General features: G+C 52.2%; 1 protein-coding gene and 1 long non-coding RNA gene across 3 annotated transcripts; one reads left to right on the forward strand and one right to left on the reverse strand.

The window, feature by feature from the left end:
• Positions 1-613: 613 nt before the first annotated feature.
• Positions 614-19,204, reverse strand: Serhl2 (serine hydrolase like 2). 2 transcript variants are annotated; one of them, XM_026394287.2, is made up of 12 exons: positions 19,113-19,204; positions 17,016-17,165; positions 16,813-16,926; positions 16,511-16,552; positions 16,159-16,178; positions 15,663-15,737; positions 14,340-14,449; positions 13,113-13,192; positions 7,671-7,705; positions 2,641-2,723; positions 1,675-1,771; positions 614-733 (listed from the first exon to the last, which is right to left on the reverse strand). In XM_026394287.2, the coding sequence occupies exons 1-12, from the start codon at positions 19,114-19,116 to the stop codon at positions 614-616; spliced, it is 930 nt and encodes a 309-aa protein (XP_026250072.1). In that variant the 5' UTR covers positions 19,117-19,204. The 2 variants fall into 2 exon arrangements, 1 of the variants encoding a protein (XP_026250072.1); XR_003301330.2 differs by lacking the exon at positions 614-733 and adding an exon at positions 9,891-10,056 and having other exon boundaries at positions 1,692-1,771.
• Positions 1,778-3,369, forward strand: LOC144254800 (uncharacterized). The gene is made up of 2 exons (XR_013343593.1): positions 1,778-2,169; positions 3,029-3,369. It is a non-coding gene; the product is annotated as an uncharacterized LOC144254800 (long non-coding RNA).
• Positions 19,205-22,795: the final 3,591 nt, after the last annotated feature.

Below are 22,795 nucleotides of genomic sequence, written 5' to 3' on the forward strand. Positions count from 1 at the left end.
GAGTGCAGGGCCTGGCCAGTGAGGACACGGGGCCTGCTGGCCTGAGATTGTGCTCTGTAAAGCAAGACAGTAGGCCAAAGGGCCACTGTGTCCTGTGGCCTGGCCCCATCAGGTCTGCATGGGCTGGAAGCAAAGGACAGGCTCACCCCGGGTCCCTGTGCTGAAGCATGTTGGAGCACAGCAGGAAGATGTGGCCCTCAGAAGTGGTTCCTGCCTGTCAGGAAAACAAGTAACTGCTTGTGTCTCCCCTTCTCCTCAACGGAACCCCCTGCTGGCCATGGAACAGCCTCGAAGGCAGGAGGAAGGCAAGAACATTTTATTGTGTATCCAGGCTGGCAGTGGAGAAGGCTTCAGAAGCCACCAAATGACAGGCAAGCTTCCTTCTGCCTGTAGCAGCTCACTACAGGTCATTAACTACAAAATGGACACCCTAAGTCTAAATGCTGTCCCCCTGAAGTCTCAGATGTTAATGTCAGAATCTTGCCCCTTCCCCCACCTCCATCACAGGATTCTCTCCTGTTCATCTTGGTTTTCAGGAAGGCCTGTTGCCACCATGCCAGCCACGTGGAGGCTGACTGGCGTGAGAGTGAGATGTCCGTAGCCCAGGCCCAGGCTACAGCTGGGCCGGGATCCTGCGTTTGCTCTGTAAAAAGGGGCTGACGACGTTGGCCACGAGGTGGGGAGCATTCATGTGGACATAATGGTTGCCGGGGATTTGAACAAACTGGAACCGCTGGAGGAAGGGAGGGTCGTGAGGTGTGGCCAAAGGAAGCAGCAGTGCCCACCTGTGGCCATTGAGCCCAGGAACTCAATTGTGCCCTCCCTTGGCCTACTGCTTCCCAGTGGGCCAGGCACTCCCTGGGGATCCCAGTGTTCCCAGCATGCTGGGGCTCCTCAGACCCTAGGGACTCAGGCCACCTGGGTTGAGGACCATCTGAGTTGTGAAGCTGTAGCACTGAGTGGGGGAAGGCCTCTGTCAGGGTTGCCGGTGATCCTGACAGGTGAGGTCCCCTGGAGAAGTGAGGTCATAGCACTGGCAAGTCCCTGAGGGAACACCAACCAGGGAGGCCTGGCCACAGCTCTCACCTGCACCCATGGGAGGGCTGCCCTTTTGTGAGGGGGTACAGTTGCCCCAGACTTGGGTATTTGTGTGGATAATGATCACAAAGTGTTGGTGCTCCCAGGGGTCCGGGTCATAGCACAAGCCCCACCCACTAGCAGGACTAGTGGAGGCGAGTGGGGCTGTGGCAGATGGGCCGAGTTGTGCCTGGCCTAGGGGACACATGTGAGAACAATAAAACTAGAAGATTGTGCTAATGAAAGGCCTCTTGCCTGAACTTGGACTGGCCACAGTGGGGATTGAGGCCACTAGTTCCCCAGGACACGTGGGCCTGGGCAGGTGAGCATGGCCTGGACACCAGCTCCCTGAGCCTCCACATGTTGCCTTTTTTTTTTTTTTTTTTTTTTTTTTTAAAGGTAGTAGCATTTGAACCAGGGATGCACTGCTTCCTACAGTGCTCTCTGCCCTCCTGTCTCCAGGCTTCAGACCTACATCCTTAGTCCTTTTTTGAGACGGTCTCCCTAAGTTGCTCAGGCTAGCTTTGAACTTGTGATTTGCTTCAGCCTCACAGGCTGCGGGGATTGGTGGTATGCACCACAGTGCCCAGCTGTTACCTCTTTTAGGATGGATCTCATTGTGTCCAGCATAAACATCAGGGTCTCCGTGTTGGCACCATCCTCCCGTCTCACATCACTGTATCCTTGTGCTGCTCTGGAAGCAAGAAGAAATGGGTTACCCCTTGGACCCTGCCTCCCAGCAATGCCTTGGAAGACACCAGGTCTGGGCTACCTGCTACCTCTGACTTTCCCACAGCTGGTTCCCTTTAAGCTTAGATTTATTGAGCACAGTCATTCAGTATGAGCCACAGGCCAGACTGACTTTTCGGGGGGTCAGGGTTACATGACTGCCCAGGGTCACAGCCACTGAATGCTGGGGCTGGATATTGAGCTTAAGTGCTTTACTACTGGGCTACATCTGCACCCCTTTTTATTTTTTATTTTCAGACAGGGTCTTGCCAAGTTGCTGCAGCTGGCCTGAAAGTTGTGATCCTCCTGCCTTAGCCTCCTGGTCACTAGGATTACAGGAGTATGCCACTGTGCCCACCTAAGGTCAGGCTTTGCTTTATTTTTTAAGATTTGTTGAGCTACAACATACCCACCATACAGTCATCCTATTGAAAATGTACCACTTAATGGTTTTAGTACAGATTCGCCTCAGTTCATGGTCGGGTTATGTCCCTATGGCTCCATGGCAGGTGGAAAATGCCTCGATTACGCCAAGCCTGCCAAACACCCAAGCACTGTAGGTGCTGCTAGTTTCCCTGTGATCTCAGGGCCTACTGGGTGCTGCCACTGCCCAGTGTCGGGAGAATGAGGTTGCGTGTTGCTAGCTCAGGAAAAGTACAGAGTCCCAAGTGCAGTTTCTACTTGTGCACCAACGGAAAGTCAAAGCCTCCAAAGAACCACGGCACCTCAGGTTTCCCCAGGAAGACCGCACACCTTCCCACAGGTGTCTGGGGAAGCTGACTTATGATGGGGGTGGCTGGTGCCAACCACTGAAGGGTGGTGGGTCCGACTTACTTGACAAGCAGGACGCGGGCCTGCAGCTGCTGGATGGAGTTCGTGAACACCTCCCTGCTGACGAAGTCAAAGCTGTACTGCGGCTGTAGGGACAAAGCCAGGGTGAATCCTTGTGGCAAGGAGCCCTGCAGTCCTGGTCCTGGTGAGGTCACCTCAGCACCTGCTCCAGACCAAGCCCAGCCCCACCATGGCACCTCTGCCAGGCCTCCCACTTTCCCACATCTGTTCTTGTCTCCTCCCTGGCTCATGGCTGCCGGCCAGACTGTTGCCTGAGCCCTTTTCAGCTGTGTGGCCATTTGACTGAAGGCAGGGAAGTGACTCAGGGTACTTCTGGACCTAGATCTTAGAACTGAGGTGTGGTCCTCACAGCCCCCTTCTTACTACACAGGCTGCCCTGTACCTTGTCACCTGGACACCAGACAGAGCCCCGGACCTTCATGAGACCTCTCCACGAGAAAGGAACTTGCTTGGATCACAGTGCAGAGTGACTTCACCCCAGCCTCTGCTGGCTTCCACCACAGCCCTGACCATCCTGTCATGACCACTGAGTGTGTCTAGGCTGTGTTGTCCAGTGCTGTGACCACCAGTCCTAGGGCTATTGAGGTGCCCTGTTGTGAAATGCTGCTGGGTTTGGGACTCAACTGGAAAAATAACAACTTTGATGTCAATCATGTCTTGAAATGACAGCATCTTGGATGAGTTAAATAAAAATATTACAGTTGGTCTGGGGCAGGTAGCTCTGTGGAATAGAGCTTGCCTAGTATGTGCTAGCCCTCTGCTTGGTCCCCAGAACCACGATTAATTTGCCTGCTTTTTTTTAGAGAATTTTTTAATATTTATTTTTTAGTTTTCAGTGGACACAACATCTTTATTTCATTTTTATGTGGTGCTGAGGATCGAACCCAGAGCCACGCGCATGCCAGGCAAGCGCGCTTCCGTTTGAGTCACAACCCCAGCCCTGCTTTCTTTTTACTCTTAGGGCTTCTAGAAAATTTTATTGCATGAGGCTCACCACTGGCCTGGCACTCTAGTCTGAGAACTTTCAGAGACAGGAGCTCTCAAATTTTGTCCATGTTTGTACCTCTCAGCATGTGGTGACAGAGAAGTACAGGTGCCTCGATCGATTCAAGAAAGCTCCCTTGAGGACTGATGGCAGTAAGCCTTCCTTAAGGTTCTTCACCACCACAATGAACATAAAATCCCTCTGGGGACTGTGGGTGTCGCCCAGTGGTGGAGCCCTTGCCCAGCATGTACAAGGCCCTGCGTTCCAGCCCCAGCACCACATAAAAGGGGAAAAAAATCCTGAGGATTTGGTCATGGCCACAAAAAACTCTGTCCTGAGGCTCTTCCAGCCATTTCCTGCTTTTCATGACTAAAACGACCTCTGGTGCTTTTCCCAAAGCAGGTTTCCACATCTTACACAAGGCCCACACTCAGGCAAACATTAAAGCAAGCGCTTTCCAGAAGGCAGGCTAGATCCCAGAGGCCAGGAACTTGGTCACAGCTGACAGCTAACAGGAGATGGCGCCAGGACTCAAGCTCAGGCTGAGCCTCTCTAACACTCCTGTTCTTGCTAAGATTGGGGCTGTCTAGCTCCAGGGCACAGTGAGGCCCTCGCTGAATTTAACTTGATCTCCCAGGGAGGGATGGAGGGACATTCTCTCCACTCGTGTCTCTGGAGGTGGGAGCAACACAGGCTTATGTTTCTGCAGCAGTTTCCCAACCAGCAACAGGCCCTTTCTCCATGAGAGCATCTGCGGCCAGGGGGCTGCTGGGTGTATCATTCCCCTTTCTGTCTTTTCCCTCTCTCTTCCTCCACACCTCTTTTTAGATTTTGTTAGCTTCATTTCCTGATCAGTTTTTAAAAATAATTAAAGTATAACCTATAGCAAAGCCCAGGCTGGACAGTCAGCTCCTGATGGCCTTTCCCTGTGTACATACACATGTAACCTTGACTCGGCCAAGACAATGGGCCCTTGCCCTCCAACTTGCTCCAGGGCTTTTCTTTAAGGAGAGCACTACTCTGGCCTCCAGCCCTGTGGGTTGATTTTTCAAGTAGAGTCACCTTTTGTTGCTGGCTCCTTTCACTCTGCAATCATTTATGTAAACATAACAGAAAGCCCTAAAACAGGAATGAAACAACACAGGACATGGAGTCTGTACGGGACTGGGCCAACATCAGGCAGCCATCGTTTTGCTTGGGAACCTAGAAGATGGTGATGTGTCATTTGAGACAGAAAATAAATGAGGTCTAGGAGCATAGCACATGCCTGTAGTCCCAGCAACTCAGGAGACTGAGACAGGAGGATTATAAGTTGCCAGCCTCAGCAACTTAGTGAGAACCTGTCTCAAAATAAAAAGGCTGGGGTATAGCTCAGTGGTACACTGCTCGCCTAGCATGAGCAAGGCTCTGGGTTCAATGCCCGGCACTGCAAGAAAAAAAAAAAAATAGCTAGGGGCAGGGTAGGCGAAGGAACCTACTAAGAAAAGTATAAATTTAATTATGGACATGTCACACTTCAGAATCTTCTGAAACATTCGGAAAAACTATTTAGAAAAGTGGTTCCGATACATCAAAGATCTAAACTTAAGAGCTGAAACTATAGAACTTATTTAGAAGGAAACATTGAGGACTGGGGATGTAGCTCGGTTGGTAGAGTACTTGCCTTGCATGCACAAGGCCCTGTGTTCAATCTCCAGCACCCACACTCTCCCCCCAAAAAGAAGAAGAAAATAAGAAAATCCTTCATGATACTGTATTTGGCAATGCTGCTATGGACATGATATCAAAAGCACAGATGATAACAAAAATAAATTGGACTTCATCAAATCAGATGGGGCTGGATATGTGGCTTGATGGTAGAGCCCTTGCCTAGCATGTGTGAGGCCCTGGGTTCAATCCCAGTACACTCCCCCCGCAAAAAAATTAGAGCCATGCACAGTTGTGTGTGCCTCTAATACCAGCAGCTTAAGAGACTGGGGCAGGAAGATCAAAGCCAGCCTCAGCAACTTAGCAAGGCTGAAGCAACTTAGTAAGACCCTGTCTCTAAATAGAATACACAGGGGCTGGGGATGTGACTCAAGCAGTAGCGCGCTCGCCTGGCATGCGTGCGGCCCGGGTTCGATACTCAGCACCACAGACAAACAAAGGTGTTGTGTCCGCCAATAACTAAAAAATAAATATTAAAAAATTTTCTCTCTCTCTCTTTAAAAAAAATAAATAAATAAAATACACAAAAGGGATGGGGATGTGGTTAAGCACCCCTGGGTTCAATCCTGGGTACCAAAAATAAATAACTGGACTTGGTGGCACACACCTGAAATCCCATTGACTTGGGAGGCTAAGGCAGGAGGATTGGCAAGTTCGAGGTCAGCCTCAGCAACTAGCAAGACCCTCTCTCAAACAAAAAGTACTGGGGATGTGGTTAAGAGCCCCTAGGTTCAATCACCAAAAATAAACAAAAAAGACACCCCCCCCAAAAAAAAAAATTAGAACTTTAAAAAAATTTTTTTTTGTTGTCAATGGACCTTTATTTTTTTACTTATTGATATGCAGTGCTGAGAATTGAACCCAGTGCCTCACACAGGCAAGCACTCTACCTCTCACCCTAGCCCCAGCCCTAATTAGAACTTTTGTGCATCAAGAAAGTGGCTCAGTGGTGGAGCACTTGCCTCACACGTGTGAGGCACTGGGCTCCATCCTCAACACCATGTAAAAATAAGTAAAAAGGTATTGTGTCCACCTACAATTAAAAATACTAGGAAAAAAAAAGTGAAGAGGCCAGGTGTAGTGGCCTGTAATCCCAGTGGCTCAGGAGGCTGAGGCAGGAGGATTGTGAGTTCAAAGCCAGTCTCAATGATTTAGCCAGGTCCTTTAGCAACTTAGGGAGACCCTGTCTCTAAACAGAATATAAAAAAGCATTGGGGAAGAGGCTCAGTGGTTAAAAACCTCTGGGTTCAAACCCTGGAACCGCCCCCCCCCCCAAAAAAATAATAGGCTATTGAGTAGGAGGAAATATTTGCAAGTCATATATCTCATAAGGAATTAAGATCCAGAACTAAAACAACAACAAAACCCCACACAATCCAATTTAAAAATGGACCAAAGAAGACAAGTGGCCAGTAGCACACAGCAAGGTGTTCACAACACTAGTCAGCAGAGAAATGCAAGTCAAAACCGCAGTGAGGAGGCACTTGCACAGCTACTAGGACACCATCCTCAAAAACAGGCAAGATGAGTGTCGGTGGAGGAGGAGCCTGCAGAAGACCCTCTGCAACTGCAGGGATCAGCGATTCTGTGGTTTCTCAAAAGGTTAAACAGAGGGCTGGGCTGGGGCTCAGTGGCAGAGCGCTTGCCTGGCAGGTGAGAGGCACTGGGTTCGATTCTCAGCACCTCATGTGTATAATAAAATAAAGGTTCATCAACAACTAATAAAAATATTGTTTTGAAAAAGGTTAAACAGAGAGTCACTGTGTGCCCCAGCAGTCCCACTCTGGTATAGCCAAGAGAACTGAGAGCGGGGACCCAAATGGACACTTATACCCCCATGTTCACAGCAGCATTATCGACAGTAGCCCAAGGGTGGAAGCCCAGGTGTGGGTCAACAGATGAGTGATACAGAAAATGTGGAATACACAATGGAATACTATTCAGCCTTAAAAAGGAGATTTGGGGGCTGGGCCTGTAGCTCAGTGGTAGAGCGCTTGCCTTGTAGGTGTGAGGCTCTGGGTTTGATCCTCAGTACCACATATAAATAAATAAACAAAGATATTGTGTCTATCTACAACTAAAAAAGAAGCCAGACACAGGACAAACGTGGCACAATCCCCCTTAGAGGTGCCTAATAGGCAAACCCAGGAGACTGGAAACAAAATTAGAGGTTACCACTTCCACTCAGCTGCTTCCTCACAGGCGGTTAAAAGGACGAATACTGTGTATGTCTATATTAGGTGCATCATTGAAGAACAACTTAAAACCAACACCCGGCAGCAGGCAAGCCAGGAAGGAGCTGGAGGACGGCAGCACTCACCCAAGAGATCCTCCGGTCTCTGTTCAGCACCACACCTGGAGAGGCACAAGGCAGGGTCCTCAGTGGTCTGAGTCGGAGGGGCTCACCGCCGCTCCCCTGGGGCCTCCTCAGCTGGGACATTTCTACCCCCTGGGCTGGTGAGGCCACCGCTGCGGCCCTGGGCCAGCCCTGGACTCCAGTCTTGGGATTCTGTGGGAGCAGAGCCTGACCACAGAGCCCACGGGAGTCAGGCCACCCCACAGGGCGGTGCTGATGGGGGGGAACAGCGAGTCTGAGCACATCAGAAAACCCCCCTGGGAAACGGAGAAAGAAGCAGCAGACAGCTAAGAATCACGTCACTCCCTGCTGAAGGGAAAGTGAAACAGACATTGGAGGCACTGAGGCCGCGGGCCACCGCCTTCAGGCAGTGACTCGGCTTTCTGCCCCACCTAGGAAGGATGAACGGTGGCAGCGCCACGCCTGGACAGTGCCACAGGGAGAACACCCACGTGGGGACTGGGGGTTCGGAGCATCCCCTGCTGCACAGTGGGTAAGCGCCACCTTGGAAGCTGCCCAGGGCTGGTGGGGGGGGAAGAAGGGGACCTTCTTAGCAGGGGAGAGGGGTACGCGAGCTGCGGACATCCACATGGGTGAGAAAATAAAGCCACCCTTCCCTCTCTACAAGTTTTAGTCAAATGCCACCTACCAGCAGCCCTCCTGTTCAAAGTTGCACACACCTCGCCCGGGCCTTCCTAGGCCCCTCTGATTGATTTTCTCCATTGCTACACCCCTGAGCTCCACCCTCGGCCACCATGGCACTATCTAAAGTGCTCTATCACTGATGAAGCCACTTCTTTCCCCTGCTAGACCACAGCTTCCATGAGAACACAGTCTGGCCCACACGACACGGAGCTGGCCCAGAGCGCTTGTGGAAGGAATACGCAGGCGGGAGAGGCTGGGAGGGCTCAAGGGAATGGATGCTTCTCTATTGTTGTTTGTTGGATGATGAGTAGACGTTATTACTATTAACATTATTACTTGTTAATATTTCAATGTATATATAAATAACATACCAACAAAGTTTGTTTTTTTTTTTAACTTAACTACCTGATTCTAACATTCACTTGGAAAAATAACAGGAAAGAATAGAATGGAATTTGGGTGCAGTGGTGCACACTTGTAATCCAGCTATTCAAGAGGCGGATGCAGGAGGATCACAAGTTCGAGGCCAGTCTCAGCAACTTAATGAGAGCCTGTCTCAAAATTTATAAAGGGCTGAGGGCATATGAAAAACATTGGATTTGGTCCCAGTAGTGGCAAAAAAAAAAAAAAAAGAAAGAAAGAAAAGAATAAAGGTGTTAGGCAACCGAGGAGCTATCTGGAAAAAGATAAGGTCAGATCCAAACCTCATTCTCTACACTAGATAAGTACACAGTATTAAATGTTTAAATGCAAATACTAAACACAAAACAGTATTAGACTCAAACATGAGCTTTTAACTACAACTCAAAATTCAGAGGCCATAAAAAAGTCATAGATTCAATTGTAATAAAAATATTCTTCATTGCAAGAAGGAAAAAAAAAAAAGAAACTACCTTAAAGACAAAAGAAAATAAAACCCAGGGGAAGGTATTTGCAATCCAGTCTCCCCACAGATGAAAATGTCTTCAAACTGAGATACAGGTGTCGAGCAGGGCAAGGGGCAAAAGCAGGGAACGCAGGTCCTACCCAAGAAGGAGGACAGAGCTACAACTACGGGAAGATACCAGTTCTTAGGAAATGGACAAAATTCCAAACAAGTGACATCCAGGGACACAGGCCTCTCAGCCAGCAGAGTTGGCTGAGAGGACACCAAGGCGCAGCTGTGAGGACACTGGCAATGTCTTGGAGGCCCTGCGCTCACCTTGGCCAGGGAAGAGGTGCCTCAGTTTGGGTTCTGGTCTGTGTGCCTGCCTTCGTCCTTGGCTGTGCAGACATCCACATGGCCAGGGGACAGCACAGACCACTCACAGCCAGTGTCCCTCCTCAGGTGACTGCTAAGTTAGCCTGACACCATTAGGGAACATGGGGACCAGCCTCCAGTTTCCTACCAGGGAGGCCTCCAAGGAGACTCTCCGGTGCCGACCAGCCACACAAGTGGAGGGGAGTCCTGTGCTCCACCCAGGAAAGCCTGGAAGGATGTCGCTGTGGCTTGAGCACGTCCTAAATTTCCTGTCTTGGAAGTCTCGTCCCCAATCTCACCTGTCAGTGGTATCTGGAGGGGACCGTTGGGAGGTGACCCTCATGAAAGGATTGATTGGAGCGCTCTCCGACGCTCCTGCATGTGATGCCCTCTGCAGCAAGAAGGCCCGCGCCAGATGCCGGGCAGATGCCTGCACTGTGCTCTTGGATTTCCCGGCTCCAGAACCTGGACAGTGGAAGAAGTCTGTCCGTTTGCACCTTCTTTTCTCCTCATCTCCTTCTGACTGAACCATGCCTGGCAATCACTACCGAGCTAGGCCCTAGCCCCTACATTTCTATTATTTATAAATTTCCTGGCCTCAGGTATTTTGTTAGAGCAACAGAAAGCAGATCAAGATGAATGTGAAAAAGCTCAGAAGGGGGATTAACTTGCAGGTGAGATGAGGAAAAAGATGGATGGGAACAACGAGACTGTGAGATTTTCTATTCCTGTGACTTAGTATGTGCTAAAAAAAAAAAGTTAATATTAAATTGAAAAATGAAACTAAAATCATGTCTAGGTGGACACCTCTGCCCAGCCCCTTTGGAAAAGCCATGACCCCCAGGGATGTCCAAGAAGTAGGGCGGGGATAGGCCTCCTTGCTGGAAAGCCAACATTTGAACATGGATGTGGCTCTCTGAGGAAGAAACAATCACAGAGACATGAAGGAGAGATATTTTCCGTAATTATTATGTTTTCCACTCTAATTAGAGATTATGGAACTCTTAGATGATAAATGTAATGTTTAATTGTTTTTTTTTTTAAAGAGAGAGTGAGAGGAGAGAGAGAGAGAGAGAGAGAGAGAGAGAGAGAGAGAGAGAGAGAGAGAGAGAGAGAGAATTTTTAATATTTATTCTTCAGTTCTCAGCGGACACAACATCTTTGTTGGTATGTGGTGCTGGGGATCGAACCCGGGCCGCACGCATGCCAGGCGAGCTCGCTACCGCTTGAGCCCCATCCCCAGCCCTAATGTTTAATTGTTGATAGAGGTTCTAACCAGGGCTTTGTGTCTCCGCATGCTTAGAAGGACCCTGTGCCTGGGAGGTTCTGGTTGCTACACCCACAGATCACCCCAGCCTCTTGAATCCCAGGCAGCGGCCCCTGGCTCTCTGGGTTTTCACCATGATGCCCTCACTGCCTGGCAGGACCAGAGCCCACCAAGGTCCATCTTCCTCCTCCCGAGGCTCTAGCAGCTCGAAGGATAGGAACATACATCAAAAAGGGGGTTATCTCAGAGGGTAGCACCGTCTCCTATGGCCTGAGGTCCGACGCCACGTCCTCCAGCCTTTCCAAGGATCCATTCTGCCCATCACTGAGCAGCACCAGGCAGGACCCAGCTGCTTGGGCCAACAGTGTGTGGGTGGGTGGTGGTTACTTCCTGTCAGCTGCCCGCCAGCTGGGAGCTCTGTGAGGGCGGGAGCTGGGCTGCTTCTCTATTTCTGCCCACCCTCTCACCCACTGCGTGAGGCAGCGCGGCCCGCTCAGGGTGGGGGCTCAGGCTGGTATGTCAGATGTGCTGAATGTGCGAATGGACGGATGCCCTCAAAGGCCGCAGAGCCCTCTGGCCCTGGTGTCCACACACGTAAACCAAGGGACCCTGATTCCTGAGGACCCACGCTAGTCAATTCCAGCCCTCCTGGGGCTGGTCCACTTCCCTGTCTTCTGCCTCCTTCCTTTCATAGTTGCAGATCAAGATTTGGGTCTCACCCTGCGTCTAATAGAAAAAGTAGGCCCAAATTTCCCATGTCAGATTAGGCCCCTACTTCCTTAATAAGACTCCTACAGTGCCAGAATTAAAGTCAAAAATTAAGGGCTGGGATTGTAGCTCAGCGCAGAGCGCTCCTCTAACATGGGTGGGGCCCAGGCTCGATCCTCAGCACCATATAAAAATAAAATGCATTGTGTTGTGTCCATTTACACCTAAAAATAAATATATTTTTTTTAATATTTATTTTTTAGTTATTGGCGGACACAACATCTTTGTTGGTATGTGGTGCTGAGGATCGAACCCGGGCCTCACGCATGCCAGGAGAGCGCGCTACCGCTTGAGCCACATCCCCAGCCCCACTAAAAATAAATATTAAAAAAATCAAGAATTAAATGGGATGGATTCAAACTAAATAGCTTCTCAGCAAAAGAAACAATCAGTGAAGTGAACAGAGAGCCTACAGCTTGGGAACAAATTTTTACCAGTTGCACATCAAACAGAGCAGTAATTCTAGGGTATATAAAGAACTCAAAAAGCTAAACACCAAAAAGACAAATAAGCCAATTAATAAATGGGCCAAGGAACTGAACAGACACTTCTCAGAAGATGATACACAATTTATCAACAAATATATGAAAAAATGTTCATCATCTCTAGCAATTAGAAAAATGCAAATCAAAACTACACTAAGATTTCACTTCACTCCAGTCAGAATGGCAGCTGTTAAGAGTACAAACAACAATAAGTGTTGGCGAGGATGTGGGGGAAAAGGCACACTCATACATTGCTGGTGGGACTGCAAATTGGTGCAGCCAATAGGGAAAGCACTATGGAAAATTGGGAATGGAACCACCATTTGACCCAGCTATCTCACTCCTAGGTTTATACCCAAAGGACTTAAAAACAACATACTACAGGGACACAGCCACATCAGTGTTTACAGTAGCACAATTCACAACAGCTAAACTGTGGGACCAATCTAGATGCCCTTCAGTAGATGAATGGATAAAGAAAATGTGGTACATATACAAAATGGAATATTACACAGGATTAAAGGAGAATAAAACTATGGCATTTGCAGCTAAATGGATGAAGTTGGAGAAGATAATGCTAAGTGAAGTTAGCCAATCCCCAAAACCCAAAGGCCTCTGCTGGGACCTCCTGAGGTCACCGACACAGATGCCAGCAAAAGCCTGGCAGAGTGGGCACAGTGCCTGTTCACAGGGAGAGGGGCTTCTGTGGGGCTACTCCTTGTCTGTAGGGAACAGAATGTGTTGCCAGATCTCCCAACTTTTCAAAAGAAAGCAGAATTTGTATTTCTACATAAAATCTTACTATTTTAAATACAGGTGACCTATCCCCTCCCCCAATGTTTTTGTTTAAACTGCACAAGTCCAACAGATGGTGCTCACGACCTGAATGCAGCCCGGACGTGTTTGCAAAGCACTAAGCACTAAGTATCATGCCTGGTCCATGCAAGTCCTCGATGCCATGCCAGTGACAGTCCACAAAGCTTGGAGAGGGAGACCTTTACCTGTGGCCCCTTGGGTGGTTCCTCTCTGCAGGAGGAGTTTCCCGCACTCCTCACCCACATGGCTGTTGTTCTTCAGGAACCTGGGGGGGGACAGAGGGATGCTGAAGGCCACGGCCGGCCCAGGGGCCAGATGGAGAGGGGAGCAGGGTGGTGAAAGGGAGGCACCCAGGAAGGACGCGCCTGGGTGCCGCAGGCCGTGCCAGTGTGTTGTGCCAGCATGTCGCTACGTGTCCTATGAATATGAGTGTGTGTTTCCACTCTAGATGGTAAGTACTGTGAGCCCTGACCCCTGGGCACACTGCTAGGAGCAGGACAGACAGATGTTACCAAATGGCCACAGTCCCCATCCATGGTTGTGGGGCTCCTGGCCAATGAGGAGACAGGGAGTCAGCAGGACAGGGCAGTCACCTCCAGGGAAGGAAGGGTAGTTATGGCTGGCTTCCAGAGGGAAGCAGCCCACTGAGGCTGAAGCAGGAGTGGGGAGGCCAGCGAGGTGCAGGGGAGGATCACAGGTCAGGCTGGGGGAGCTGCAGTCTTAGAAGCTAGGAGGGAAGACTATGTGAGGAAGGGTGATGGCAGGGTAGGGAGTGGGAGGGAGAGAGGGGGAGGGAGGGGGAGAGAGGGAGAGGAAGGGAGGGGGAGGGAGGGAGAGGAAGGGAGGAGGAGGGAGGGAGAGAGAGAGAGAGGGAGGGAGAGAGAGGGAGAGAGAGGGAGGGAGGGAGAGAGGGAGAGTAAGGGAGAAGGAGGGAGAGAGAGGGAGAGAGAGAGAGTAAGGGAGGAGGAGGGAGAGAGAGGGAGGGAGGAGGAGGGAGAGAGAAGGAGGGAAGGGGAGGGAGGGAGAGGAAGGGAAGAGGAGGGAGAGAGAGGGAGGGAGGAGGAGGGAGAGAGAAGGAGGGAAGGGGAGGGAGGGAGAGGAAGGGAGGGAGAGCAAGGAAGGGGGAGGGAGGGAGAGTGAGTGAGTGTGTGTGTGTGTGTGTGTGTGTGTGTGTGTAGACGGGAGGGCCACTGGAGCAGGGTGGCAGTCATGGCTTAACGCCTAGGATGGAACAAAGGCAGATAGAGCCCCTCTGGGGCGTCCACCAGGAGGCTGGTGCTCAGGGCAACCACAGGAAGACAGAGGTCTGTGTGGAACTATGGGTGGGAAGAGTCTTCCCTGGGTGGCAGAGGGTTCCTCCCAGGGTGCCCTGCAGTGCCCCAGCCTCCCTCCCCACCTCTCCCAACACCCACCCCTGCAGCATCTCCTCCGGGCTGACCACACGCGGGGGCTTCTGGGAGGCCTCCACCTGCAGCACGTGCTCTATGGCTCTCCGCTTGTAGGTCAGCAAGTTCTCCATCTCCTAGGGGTTGCCATTGGCTGGGTAGGCAGGGCTCCAGGCTAGAGACTAGGGGTCCCCTCCCTGGCCCAGCTCACTGGGCCCCTGCTAGTGATACCCAGTGAGTCCTCTGACAGCCATGGCCAGTTCAACCCTGCCTGCAGGGACATTGCAGGGACCAGGTTGGATGATGGAGAAGGAAGGACATCTCTGTTAGGTGCATTGTAAAGACATATCAGAGGATCAGTCATGACCACCAAGGGTGGGCGACTTCACTTGGTTCAACTAATGCCACCACGCCAGCTGGTGGGAGCGCTGGCGAGGGGGTGTGGAGCCAGGCCCTCCCACTCCCACCTGAGAATAGGGGACAGGGAGACCCAAGCGCTCACCCAGCCTCAGGAGGGGGCCCTGGGTGCTGTCTGTCCCATCAATGGGGAAATACAGGAAGAAAGCAGGTCAGTCCTGGCGGTCCGCGAGTTGCCCACGGTTCATGCAAAGGGCTCTTACTGAGCACCTACTACTAAGCATGGCCCCGGGACATGGCGATAAAAAGATATGTTCTTGCCCTTGCAGAACTGTGGTCATTTTACAGATAAGAAAACTGAAACTGATGAAATAGATGTGTCACCACCAAGAGCTGAGCCTTCCGAAAGAGAACAGCAGACCACCAGAGCGGGCAGGGATCTCCGAGAGCACTAAGTGCAACTTCTCATTTTATAGGTGAGGACACTGAGGCTCAGAAAGGCCAAGTGACTTGCCTGGGGCTACACAGATCGTAAACCACAGAGCCAGGTCTCAGATAAAGGGACAGCACTGGCTGTTATTGGTGGTGGTAGCTGGAGGGGTCAGTACTTTTCTGGTCAGTCCACACTCGAGTGTGCTCTGTGTGGTTGTGCAAGTGTGCATGGCACAAAGTAATCTGGCTGAGCGTGAGTGTCGTGGGCTCACGGGCTGTGTCCTCCGCACTTCCTCAACCTGCAGTTCCTCTCCTCTTCCACCCCGCCCTCCCACGATCCACCTGCCTTCTGTGGCTCCCAGGACACACACAGGGTTCCACGGGCCCTCCCCTGACCACTCCTGGGTACAAGCATGGACTGCTCCCCTCTGTGAAGGTTCCCCGACCCGGTCCACCCCGCCACCTCCTCCAGCTTCCCTGATCTACCAAAGGAGACAGGGCTGAGGGCACCAGCCGGGCCTGGGGCTTCCCATGGCAGCCGGCACGAAGCCCCCTCCTTACATCAGTGTCCATGGCAAACGGCGTCCCGTCCAACAAGATAAGTTTATCCACCATCTCAGGGAAGATGCAGGAAAACTAGATGAACAGAAAGGGGAGGGTGAGCCGAGCGAGGACACAGCTCTCCCCTGCGCTTCCTGAAAAGGCTTTGGTTGGGCGAAGGGGCCCCCAAGAGGTCAGAGTGAGAACCCTCTGTCCCTTCAGGCTCCTCCCCTGGACCCCCCAAGTCTGCACCCGCACCCAGCTCCAGACCCTGGTGACAGCTGGACTCCAGGGTCCCCTTGATGGGCGGGAATGTGGGAACTCTGAACTCTATCAGGAGTCTCCACTTCCTGACACCAACTTCCTCACGAGGGCGACTACTACCATGATGTGCTGTCCGGCTGCCGAGAGGCCCCTACGGAACCGTGAGGAGGCCCTTCCTGTCCGGGGGAACTTCCTCCTCCTGCTTCCCCCACTCCCACCACTTCAGGTGGCCAGAGCAAAGCCATCTACTCACCATGCTGCCTACAAAGCCTCCTGGGGACAAAAAGAGGACAAAGGAGCAGTCAGCAGACATACCCTGGCTCCAGCCAGGGCTTTGTTTCTCAAACTCAGGCCCCCTCCCCTGGCTCATCAGACCCCTTCCAGACATGTCCACTCATGGGGCCACCTCTCCCTCATCAGGTCAGAGAATAGCCACCTTTGAGCCACATGTCTGAGGTCAGAGGGCACAGAGGCCAAAGGTCAATGTCCAAGATATCTGTGTCTCTGCGGTTCTCAGAGGTGCAGAGAAAGGAAGCAGGTGCCAACTCCTGGGCTCCCACAGCCCCTGCAAGAGGCCAGTCAGTCGCTGGTCAAAGGGTACTCACCGAAACTGTGGCCCATGAGAGAGAAACGGCTCCATTTCAAGGCTGAAAATACATAAAGCAGGAGGTCTGGATGGCGCCCCCACGGGCCTCTTTCTTGCTGTCCCAGGCTTGGGAAAATCCCTCTCCCCCAGGAGACCAGTTTAGGGGGGCACTGGAGGAACGGAGCTCTTCCTGGAGAAGAGCTTTCTCCCCAGTTCCACCCAAGAATTGCTGGTGGAACTGGGGCCAGACCAGAGCCACACCCAGCTGCAAGCACAGAGGGCGCATCCCAGGGCACCCCCACACCCCGGCCTCCTGCTCACCTGCCACGACTCGCCGGACCTCATTCACAAAGTTTTGGTGGTAATACGGGGCACCTGGGCCGTAATGGGACGAGAGCCCATGACCTCCGAAATCCATGGCAACGTAATAGAAGTCTGGGCCAGAGATAAGGGCAGGAGAAGGGTCCCCATCAGCCGCTTCTCACTGCAGGCGGCCCCTCAGCTTCCCTTCACCCCTGCCCTACCTTGTGGGAGGAGAGGGATGAGTCTGTCGAAGGAGTTGGCATTGTCCAGCCAGCCATGCAGGCACAGAACTGGGGGGCCCCGCAGGGAGCCCCAGGCTTTGGCAGCAATGTGGCCCCAGGGCACTGTCAGCTTGAGCTCTGAGAGCAGACCTGAAGGACCCACGACATTCATTTGTTCACTAGTTTGTTCATGAAGCCAGCCCTTCCTGGGCCCTCATCTAGGCCCAGTGTTCCCAGGACATGAGCACCACTGACCCCTGCCCTGGCCCCTGCTGGACCCCTGCCAGACGTGGGTGTGCAGATACCCAGAGGAGGGAGAGAAAGCCTTGGCAGGCTTGGTAGAATGCACCCATTTGTACCGGGGCAGAACTGGAGAGTGGGCTGGGGTTTGGGTGGCCTGGATCCACCACTAATTAGCTGTGTGACCCTGGGCAAGTTCCTGAAATGTCTCTGTGTCCCAATTTCCTTTTCTGTAAAAGTGGGGTAAAGTCTGGGCATGGTGGCACATGCCTATAATCCTGAGGACTCCAGAGGCTGAGGCAGGAGGATCAAAAGTTCAAGGCCAGCCTTGGCAATTCACTGCCTTAAAATTAAAAAGAGCTAGGGATACCAGGCATGGTGGTGCACACCTGTAATCCCAGTGGCTCGGGAGGATGAGGCAGGGGGATTGCAAGTTCAAAGCCAGGTCAGCAATTTAGTGAGGCCCTAAGAAACTCAATGAGGGCTGGGGTTGTGGCTCAGTGGTAGAGCATTTGCCTTGCACATGTGAGACATTGGGTTCGATCCTTAGCACCACATAAAAATAAATAAAGTTGGGGCTGGGGATGTGGCTCAAGTGGTAGTGCGCTCTCCTGGCATGCCTGGGGCACTGGGTTCAATCCTCAGCACAAAAGAAGAAGGAGGGAAGGAAGGAAGGAAGGAAGGAAGGAAGGGAGGGAGGGAGGGAGGGAGGGAGGGAGGGATAGTTAGTTATAAGCCTGGGGATGTGGCTCCCTGGATTCAATCTCCAGTAACAAAAAACAAAAACAAGAGCTAGATCTCAATGGTAGAGTACTCTTGAGTTCAATCCCCAGGACTCCCCAAAAAAAGAGAGAAAAAGATTAATAATAAAATAAAACAGTTATAACAATATACTGTATTAAAAGTTATGTGGAGCAGGGTAAGATATCACACACATGTAACCCCCAGCTACTTAGGAGGCTGAGGACGACGATCCTAAGTTTGAGGACAGCCTGGGTAACTTAGTGAAAATAAAATAAAATAAATAACGCCAGTACAACAGGTGGAGGGCACTGGTGGATGCAGCTGGGTGGTAGAGCATCACCAGCAAGAGCCAATTAGTTTCAATCCCAGGGCAGCAAACAAAAGTTATGCGACTGATCTCTCTCTCTTTCTCTTTCTCTCAAAATACCTTAGGAGAGACAAAAGGTGAAGGTGAGTCCCGTTCAGGCAGCTGGATTTTATCACGTTACTCACAATAGTGGGCAATTTCAAACTGGAGTTGCTATTGGATATTTTTGGACCTCGGATAACTGGAGGCTTGGAAATGAAAACTTTGGACAGACGGGGTTCAGCCTTTACTGAGGGCCACGTGGGTGCTGGGCACCTGACACAGCGAACTCTCCACTCCCCACAACATCGCTTCACACAGCAGGAGGTCTACTTCATGCCCAAGGTCGTGCAGGGGAACGCGATGCACAGCGGGTCTGGAGCTGGCAGCACCACTCCACGCCCCGGGCGCTACCGCCCAGCACCGCGCTGCCTCGGGCCTACCCTGCTCTGGTCTGGCCCGGCGCTGACATTTTCCCCCGTGGGCTCCCCCTGCCGGGCTGGAGACCTCTGCGCCCCCAGATACCCACACTTCTCTCCTCCCGAGACCCTGGGCGGCCACGCGAGGCAGCGTGGGCGCCCACCCTCCAGCTGGTCTGGCTCGGCTAGCTCCCGGGACAGCAGATGAAGAAGCTTCGACACTCAGGAGTGCGGGGGCGGTCACTGTCCCTGCTCACGGGCCCGAGAAGATGGGTGGGCACCTGGGTGCTCGCGCGTGGCCTCCCCCGCCCGGGTCTAGTCTAAGGGGCCCTGGCCCAGCGTTTTCACCCATCGCTCCGCTCCCGCGGCGCGCGGCAGTCTCTCCGGCCTGGCGAGGTCGCGGCCCCAAGGAGGAGAGCTGTCGCCCGGAGCTCAGGTCCCGGCCGCAGCCCCGCCCCTAGACCCCGCCCCGGCGCAGGCCCCGCCCCAGGTGCCGGCCCCGCCTCCCCTCCGCTCTCCCAGCGCCTGGCGGAGGCTCATCTGCAGAGCCCCGGAGACCCTGTGTGGTCTGCCCTGGAGGCCGAGCCGCGCGGCGGAGACTGAGCTGCGGAGCCCTGGGAGGTGGCTCACAGCCTCCAAAGTCCCCCGCTGCACCCGGGCGGCGTCGGAGGGAGCGGATCATGCTCTGCTGGGCGCGCGGGTGGCGGGACCCTGGCCCTAGCGCAGTACCCGTAGCTGCCCAGCGGGCACCCACAGCGAGCAGGGGCGGGAGCTCGCTTTATTTATTTATTTATGTATTGAGACAGGGTCACACTAAGTTGTCGAGGCTGATCTCGAACTTGCGATCTTCCTGCGTCCAGCGTCGCTGGGTTTATAGGAATACGCCACCAACGCGATGACCGTTTAATGCCTACCTCGAAGGCCGGCTTGCGTCCACGTGTTCCACCGTGTCCTGAGGTCCTCAACAGAGCCTGGCGCAAACCAGCCTAATATTTGTTGTACAGACAGAGGACTAAATGTGTAAACTGGGAACGTGAAGGACCCCGCCAGCCCAGTTGGGGAAAGTTTCTAACCAATATCATCTAGTGTGCAATAGGTCAATAGCCCCACGTCAGGAAGACCCTGTTTGGGGTGAGGAGATTTCATTATAGGAGGGCCTACAATGATGGAAGAAAAATGCTCCCTTTGAATCTTTAAAGTGGGAAGTCTAGGACAAATTCAGGCAAATACTTCCTGCTCATTCACTGCGCTGGTAGTTGGAACCCTGGAGAGGACGGGATATGGTCTCCAGGCTCACAGTCCCACCGCGGCCCATAACTGATGAACCACAGAGGGCAGGAGAAAGACCTGTGTGGTGCCTTGTCCCTAGGATGATAGGGAGCCCAGACCTGAAGATTGAAAAGACCACGGTCTGCGGAAGGTAAGGGGGTTCCCAGCCACACAATGCAGGGAAAGTTGTCAGTGGCTAGAAAATGTGGGCCCAAGAGGGCCAGGGGCTGAGAGTGGGGTGGCAGCAGATTGTGATGGGACTGTGCATGCTGCAGTCCAGGAGACTAGGAGCTGGGGGCAGGCAGTGAGACCATTTCTATGAGGGGTGCACACGTGGCGATGTTATTAGCCCAGGAAAAGCTTTGACCTCCTGTGACAAGGATCCTGAAGGACTTATGCAGGGGTCATAGATTGTGGGTGACAGGCATTGCAGACATGACCCCTGTGAAGCTTCCTCTTCTGCCCAGAGGACCCTCTGCCACTTCCTCTTCATGGATGATGCCTCATTTATACCTGAGCACCAGGCTCAGTGTGACCTCTGGGGAGGGATCTTCAACCTCAAAATCCCTTGGTCCAACCGGCCCCTTCAATAGATTGGCATCAGCTCCCCACTTTCTGTCCCTCTGTCTTGTGGTCTCTGTCACCCCACCTCCACCCCATCCTCGTATCCCAGCCACTGTCCATCTCCGTCTCTGCTCTGCCTGCCTCATCCTCTTCCGTTCCTGTGATCCTTCACCCTCTTGTCCTACTGCCACAAGCTCCTCCCTAAAAGACACATGGCTCCCATCTTCCCTGTGTGGGACTCTGAGGTGCTTCTCACTGCCTGCAGGAGAAGGGTGGATTTCCTGCCCCAGCATTTGCTACCCTCCTGGGGCCCTTCTCCCCTTACATTCAGCTCCAGGAGTCCTGAGCCCCTGCCCCCAACTCTCACGCCTCTGCACCTTGGCCTCTGCTGTTCCTTCAGTTACAACACTGTTCCTTTTTGCCGTTACCATTGAAATCCCACCCTCCTTTCGGGCCTGGTTCGCCTTCAGTCTTCCCCGGTGAAGCACATCTCCTCATCTCTGTCTCTGCCCAGTTACCTGTGTCTCAGCCCCACCTCCAGAGTTGGGGGTCAGGCTGTCTCTCTGGCTGGATGGCAGCCCTTAAAAGCGAGAGAAGGGCTTATTCAACTCTGTCTCCCCCCATGTGGACCTTGCGCACAGTAGAGGCTCAGTCAGTGTCTGTTGATGGAATCTGAGGATGAGCACCCCTCTCTCCCTGGCTCTCTGGGGGCGCCTACAGGAAGCCCCCCGTGGGGTGGGAGTACCATGGGCGATTCTTCAGGTCTTTCGTTCTTACCCCTGGTTAACATCCCTCAGTAAGAGAGTCCTCAGGCACCGAGGGATGGGAGGGGTGATCAGGAGCTCACATTCCCAGCTGTGAGTGACAGATGGGTCCCCAGGAGTGCCCTCCTGCATCAGCTGAGGACGCCTGTGCAATCACAAGGTCCCTGAAGTGCTCGCAGCACGGGGGTCTGGACTGGATCCTGGAACAGAATAGGAATGTAGGTGGAGAGGCTGGGAGAATCCAAATAAAGCCTGGAGCTAGCTGATGCGAAGGACCAGTGTTTATTCTAGCCTTGAACCATGCAGCGCCAGACTGCCGTGGCTGAAATGGGATGAAGGGCAGGGAGGAGATTGTGCACTATGGTGGCAGTTTTTCTGTAAATCTAGACTTACACCATCACTTAAGAGTTTACTTTTGTAAATAACCCAGATGAGAACATTTGGTTTCACTGATTCAAATTCAATTATGTACACGAGGGGCTTGCACTTAGGTCATACCGCAAAATGTAGTCATTAACAAGCATTTTTTTTTTCTTTTTTTGCGGTACTGGAGATAGAATCCACAGTTGCTGGACCAGTGAGCTACAATCCCCAGCCCTTTTTAAAAATTTTTGTATAGATAAGGTCTCGCTAAGTTGCTGGGGCTGGCCTCTAATTTGCAATCCTCCTGCCTCAGCTTCCCAAATAGGTGGGATTACAGGTATGCACCCCTATATCCGCCTCAGCCTCTGGAATTTAGGGGACACTTTCAAACGATAGCAAATGGTTTGAGATTTCTCAGTATTCTTCAGTTTTTATTTTTATTTATTTTTATTTTTTTTTAGAGAGAGAGAGAGGAGAGAATTTTATTTTTAATATTTATTTTTTAGTTCTCGGCAGACACAACATCTTTGTTGGTATGTGGTGCTGAGGATCGAACCCGGGCCACACGCACTCCAGGCGAGCGCGCTACCAGTTGAGCCACATCCCCAGCCCAATTCTTCAGTTTTTAAAATGCATATGCTGGTGGGGCTGGGGATGTGGCTCAAGCGGTAGCGCGCTTGCCTGGCATGCGTGCGGCCCGGGTTCGATCCTCAGCACCACATACCAACAAAGATGTTGTGTCCACCGAGAACTAAAAAATAAATATTAAAAATTCTCTCTCTCTCTCTCTCTCTCTCTAAAAAAAAAAAAAATGCATATGCAGGTTAATCTGGCCTCAAAAGCAGGTTAGCTTACACACTGTTCTCCACCTTAGCAAGGGTCCTCTAGCCATCCCCATAATTGTCAAGAAGGACCCAAAAGCTTCTTCCTGCTTCTTTATATTTGTGCAGTCTTCTACTAGTCCACAATTTTATCTGTCCCTCTACTGAGGGAATGCTGAGGGCCATTGCCAAATAGGAATGACACATTGAAATTTCCTTGCCAAAGTACCCCATGTTAAATGGACTTGCC

This window comes from Urocitellus parryii, chromosome 5, assembly GCF_045843805.1.
Source record: "Urocitellus parryii isolate mUroPar1 chromosome 5, mUroPar1.hap1, whole genome shotgun sequence".
Classification (NCBI taxonomy): domain Eukaryota; kingdom Metazoa; phylum Chordata; class Mammalia; order Rodentia; family Sciuridae; genus Urocitellus; species Urocitellus parryii.

Coding starts and splice junctions, on each gene's coding strand:
- Serhl2 (XM_026394287.2), bottom strand. Junction 16,553..16,812: donor GGTCCGGCGAGTCGTGGCAG/GTGAGCAGGAGG, acceptor ATGTATTTTCAG/CCTTGAAATGGAGCCGTTTC. Junction 7,706..13,112: donor AACCACCCAAGGGGCCACAG/GTAAAGGTCTCC, acceptor GTGCCTCTCCAG/GTGTGGTGCTGAACAGAGAC.